The 5,722-nt window shown below is 50.0% G+C and overlaps 1 protein-coding gene across 1 annotated transcript; it reads right to left on the bottom strand.

The window, feature by feature from the left end:
- Window positions 1–214: 214 nt before the first annotated feature.
- Window positions 215–1,141, bottom strand: LOC115502219 (olfactory receptor 10C1-like). The gene has a single exon (XM_030297393.1). The coding sequence runs from the start codon at window positions 1,139–1,141 to the stop codon at window positions 215–217; it is 927 nt and encodes a 308-aa protein (XP_030153253.1).
- Window positions 1,142–5,722: the final 4,581 nt, after the last annotated feature.

Raw genomic sequence — 5,722 nt, 5'->3', positions numbered from 1 at the left:
TGGACATCCACTAGGGCCCCGGCATGGCTCAATGTCATCTTACCTGGACATCCACTAGGACCCTGGAAGGGCTCAATGTCATCCAACTTTGCTGCCAAATTTTTGGCTACAGGTGTGTTCCAGGTGGTCTTTGGAGGCACTAATACCTGGACCATGACCAGGAGGAAAATTCTGGGAGGGTTTCTGGGTCCCTCCCATGTCCACCTACTAAGTTCTAAAAGGGTCCCTGAAGATAAAGCTTCTTCAGGGCTCCCTTCATGTCCTTGTTCCTCAGGCTGTAGATTAGTGGATTCAGGGTGGGTGTGAGGACAGAGTAGAAGACAGCAGCTACGCGCCCTTGCATCGGGGAGTAGCTGGCGGCGGGCTGCATGTAGGCAGAGCTACCGGTGCCGTAAAACAGGAGAACGGTGGCCAGGTGGGAAGAGCACGTGGAGAAGGCCTTCCAGCGGCCAGCCGTGGAATGGATCTGAAACACGGTGGCCACAATGCGGACATAGGACAGAACAGTGAGGGCAAAGCAGCTCATGATGATGCAGCCACTGGCTGTGGACCCTGCCGCCTCGTGGGCATCCGCGTTGGCACAGGCCAGGCGCATAAGTGGAGGGATGTCGCAGAAGAAGTGCTCAATCACGTTGGGGCCACAAAAAGGCAGGGAGAAGGTGTTGGCTGTGTGGAAGGCAGAGAAAAGGAGCCCGCTGCCCCAGGCCACTGCCACCAGGGAGACACAGGTCTGGGGGCTCATGATTGCTGTGTAAACTAGGGGCTTGTAGATGGCCAGACATCGATCGAAAGCCATGGAGGTGATGAGAAAACACTCCGTGGACCCAAGGCAGACAAAGGCAAAGAGCTGGGATGCACATGCACACAAGGAAATCTCCCTGGAGCCCAGCATGGTGGCCACCAGGGCCCGGGGCAAGGTGGTGGACACAGAGCAGATATCCACCAAGGAGAGGTGTTTGAGGAAGAAGTACATGGGCGTGTGCAGGCGGGCATCGTGTGTCACGGCCGCCACAATGGTGATGTTTCCCAGAACAGTGGCCAGGTAAATGAGGAGGAAGGTGGCCGTGCTGAGCAGCTGTAACTCAGGGACAGCCGAGAAGCCCCGGAGGAGGAAGGCAGTTACTGCTGTCAGGTTGGCCATGGTCTCTCTCTGGAAAAGCTCCTGGACCACAGAGGACAGCCAAGGAGCAGAGCAAGAGGGGAGAGATGAGACCAGAGCAGAGACCTAGGAGAAAAGAAGGGGGCTGAGCTCATCTGGAAAGGATGCTCAAACATTCCTTCACGAAGCACACGTGCATTATTTGTCTTCCTGGGAGGTCTCATGTTCAAATACCTATGGAGGCCTGACACATGCATAAGTTAGTGAACCTGGCTGAGTGCCACCGGTGGGGGCGGGGGGGGGGGCAGGGCACTCACATGAGACAGCTGCTCTGAGCTCTCACCAGCTTTACTGGTGGGCCAAGCACTGCCAGATCTTCTGACATTTTTCAAGAAAATTTGTAAATGTGAAATTTCCCAAGTATTACATGTTGGCAGTGAGCCTGAACTTGAAACACTCTGTCATCAAATGGGGCTTCTAGTTTAAGAGTTTTGGTCTTGTCGTGTGTCTCTGCTTCATAACTCCATACCATCTTTAAAAAAAATTTTTTTAATGTCGGGGTGCCTGGGTGGCTCAGTTGGTTAAACGGCTGACTTCAGCTCAGGTCATGATCTCACAGCTTGTGGGTTCAAGCCCCACATCTGGCTCTGTTCTGACAGCTAAGAGTCTGGAGCTTGTTTCAGATTCTGTCTCTCCCTCTCTCTCTTCCCCTCCCCAACTTGTGCTTGTTTATTTTTGAGGGAGAGAGAGAGAGAGAGAGAGAGAGAGTGAGCGAGAGAGCGAGCGGGGGAGGGGCAGAGAGAGAGGGAGACACAGAATCTGAAGCAGGCTCCAGGCTCTGAGCTGTCAGCACAGAGTGCAACACAGGGCTTGAACTCATGAACTTCAAGATCATTACCTGAGCCGAAGTCAGATGCTTAACCGACTGAGCCACCCAGACGACCCCATAGCATCTTAATTACAGTTCCCTACCCAAGGCCTTCTAATGATCGATTTCCCCCACTGGACTGTGAGCACCCGCCCATCTGTGTGCAGGGACCACTTCTTTCTCATGTCTTTGTTCCCCAGCATCCAGCATAGGAGGTAGTGTATGGTAGGGAAGTAGAATTTAAGAATGCTTTTGTGGAGAATCTGGGTGACTCAGTCGGTTGAGCCTCCGACTTCAGCTCACGTCATGATATCACCGTTTGTGGGTTTGAGCCCTGTCTTGTCACTTCATATCTTCTGTCTCCCCCCACCACTCTCTCTGCCCCTTTGCTGCTTGTGTGCTCCCTCAAAAATAAGTAAATCTTAAAAAAAAAAAAGGAATACTTTTGCAACCAGACATCCAGGGTTTGGATTCTGTGTGACCTTGGACAAATACCTTAATCTCTCTGAGCCTCAGTTTCCTCCTCTGTAGAATGGGATAATGTAGTGCTGTGAGGGTCATACGAGGTCCTGGACGAAGAATACTTAAAACAAGACCAGGCAGGTGGCAAGCTGTCACTAAGGGTCAGCCGTTACTATTATCAGTTTCTTTGCAAGTGTGTGTTCCTTGTCTTTCTTTCCATTATTAGTGCCTGAGCTGCTGGGATTGTGTAATAAAATAGACATGAAAACGTAGTTTTAAACTTCTTCATGGAAAGTATTAGTTTTCTCACACTCTGTCAGCCCCCTGCCATTGTCACCTCCAGTGCTACAGAAGGGCAGCCCTGGGTGGCTGGGACATAAGCACCTCACTTGTTAGGTGGAATAATGCCTGGCCCCCACAGAAAGGTCCATACCCCAATCCATGAAACCTGGGGATATGTGACCTTACATGGCAAAAGGAACTTTGCAAATGTGATGAAGTTAAGGGTTTTGAGATGTGGAGATTATCCCGGACTATCCGGTTGTTGTGGGTGAATTGTGTCCCACCCCCCTGAAGTCTTAACCCCCAGTTCCTCAGAATGTAACCCCATTTGGAAATAGGTCACTGTGGATGTAATTCGTTAAGATGAGGTCCTTACAAGAAGGTGATCATATGAAGACAGAGACACGTAGGGGAATAGCACGTGATGACCAAAACAGCTTGACGTGATGAAGTTACCAGCCAAGGGATGCCAGAAATGGCTGGCAACCCACCAGAAGCGAGGCAGGGGCGTGGAAAGGGCCCCTGGGTTCAAATCGCAGCCCTGCCACTTGCCAGCTCTGTGGCCTTAGGTAAACTACTTAACCTCTCTGTGCTTTGGTTTCTTTATCCGTAACGTGTAGGAGTAATGGTGACCACGTGTCACCCATGCCATGGGATTATTAGTATGTGCAGAATTTTTAGAGCACCGTGTGGGGTCTTTATTACTTTGTCCAAATGGATGAGTCCGTGTTTCTCAGAACTGTGCGGTATTACCTCTTCACGGATGGGGATTAGAACAGCGTAATCTGAAGCAGTGGAGGGGAGCAGAGACCCTGGATCTGAGCCATCAGCCAGCTGACGGGAGAAATGAGGCCGCCTGATGAGCGACACAGAAGTGTCGATCCTGGGGGTGTAATGAGATGTTAGGAACTGCCTCTTCACAGGAGCCTGAATCAGACCCAGAGTCTCCCCACCCCGTTGTCTCACAGCCTTGGCTCGCATGCCTCCACTCACAGGGAGCTCACTTTAGAGCAGTGGTTCTCAGCTGGGGATGATTGTGTCCCCCCACCCCCAGTGGACATGGGGCGATGTCTGGAGATAATTTGGGTTGTCATGCCTGGGAAAGTTGCTAGTGGCACCTAGTGGGTAGAGAGCAGGGACACTGCTGACCACCCTTCAGTGCACAGGACAGCCCCTCCCTCCATAGCAAAGAATGATCCAGCCCCAAAATGTCAATAGCACTGAGGTTGCCTCTCTGACTTAGTTTTGAGTCCCTTGTACTACGTCAGCAGAAGGATAACTGGCATTTAAATATCACTTCCTGGGGCGCCTGGGTGGCTCAATCGGTTAGGCATCTGACTCTTGATCTCGGCTCAGGTCATGATCTCATAGTTTGCGGGTTCGAGCCCCGCATTGGGCTCTGTGCTGAAGGTGCAGAGCCTGCTTGGGATTCTGTCTCTCTCTTTCTCTCTCTGCCCTTCCCCCCCTGTGCACTCTCTCTCTCTCTCTCAAAATAAACTTCAAAACATTTTTTTTAAATTTTTTTTCAACGTTTATTTATTTTTGGGACAGAGAGAGACAGAGCATGAACGGGGGAGGGACAGAGAGAGAGGGAGACACAGAATCGGAAACAGGCTCCAGGCTCTGAGCCATCAGCCCAGAGCCCGACGCGGGGCTCGAACTCACGGACCGCGAGATCGTGACCTGGCTGAAGTCGGACGCTTAACCGACTGCGCCACCCAGGCGCCCCTCAAAACATTTTTTAATAAAAAAATAAAAATCCTGAGAGCCAGATACTGAACTGAGTGCCTCTCATACAATACACTTAACATTCCAAACCACCCTACTTTATCATCCCCATTTTTTTCACAGATGGAAAAACCGAGGCACAGAAAAGTTAAGCAATTTGTTCAGTCTCAGAGTTAGTGAGTGGTAGTGCTAGGGTTCAAACCCAGCTGATGAACCCCGTAATCATAGGTGTTCATCCCTGCTCTGCGGGCTCCAGTCATACTCGGTACGAGATGGAAGCCTTTCGGAAATTTGTATCAGCCTGACCTACCTCGTGGGGTGTCCCGACCATCTCCCCGCCCCCCCCCCCCCCGCCCCCAGCCGCAGTGAAACCAGACCTCTCCAAGGTGCTGAGCTGGGCTTGTGGGAGGACAGCTCCTCCAGACCTCTCCAAGGTGCTGAGCTGGGCTTGTGGGAGGCCAACTCCTCCAAGGGTGTGAGGTGACAAAGATCCAAGCTGGGATTCCCGTCCCTGGGCTGACTCCCCACTTATAAGCTGTGGGCAGTGAGGGCATTAGGGACGGGCAAGCATTGCTGACTCCTGCAGTACTCAGCCCTGAGCCACACAGTGTCTCTCAGCTTGGGGATTCGTCCAAAGTCACCTCTGGGGACCTTCTGTCCCTCGGTGACTCCAGGCTCTGAGCACAAGACTCATTGACAAGCGGGGCATCAGCCATGCCAACTGCTCACAACTTTTCTAGAGTGGTAATATCAAAACCATGTTAGTCAACGTTTTTGGACATTAGCGATGCTATTCACTGTTGAGAAACGCTCTTCTGCAATGTATAGTTTTTGCTTTGTGTGTCTTGGAGATATATGTGTTAAATAAATAGAGATTACACGTAGAAATATATCAGTCTTTTTGACTATCACACTATGGATAAAAGATTCATGTAGCCAGCCACATGTTGGTGGACTCTTAGGTTGTTTTCACCTTTTTTTTTTTTTCTTTTTTTTTTGCCAAGACAAACAATTCTGCCAACATTTATTACACCTTTCTCGGACATCTTACTTTATGTTTTTCAGAAATTTTTATTTTTAAGTAATTTTCTTCATGTGAGTTTTGCATACTTCTTTTTTCTCCATCTCATTAACTTAGAGCTTCAGTGCCTCTTGTGAATGAGACCTAATTTTCCATGACACTTCTGATTGATTATTGCTGATAGTCACATAAGTTATTGAACTTTGTGTTTTGATCTTGTATTTAGCCATAAGGCAGTTGTACTCTATTCACATATATGAAC

Source organism: Lynx canadensis, chromosome E2, assembly GCF_007474595.2.
Source record: "Lynx canadensis isolate LIC74 chromosome E2, mLynCan4.pri.v2, whole genome shotgun sequence".
NCBI classification, from domain to species: Eukaryota; Metazoa; Chordata; class Mammalia; order Carnivora; family Felidae; genus Lynx; species Lynx canadensis.
The sequence above is the reverse complement of the archived record's forward strand: the minus strand, read 5'-3'. Positions and strand labels throughout refer to the sequence as shown.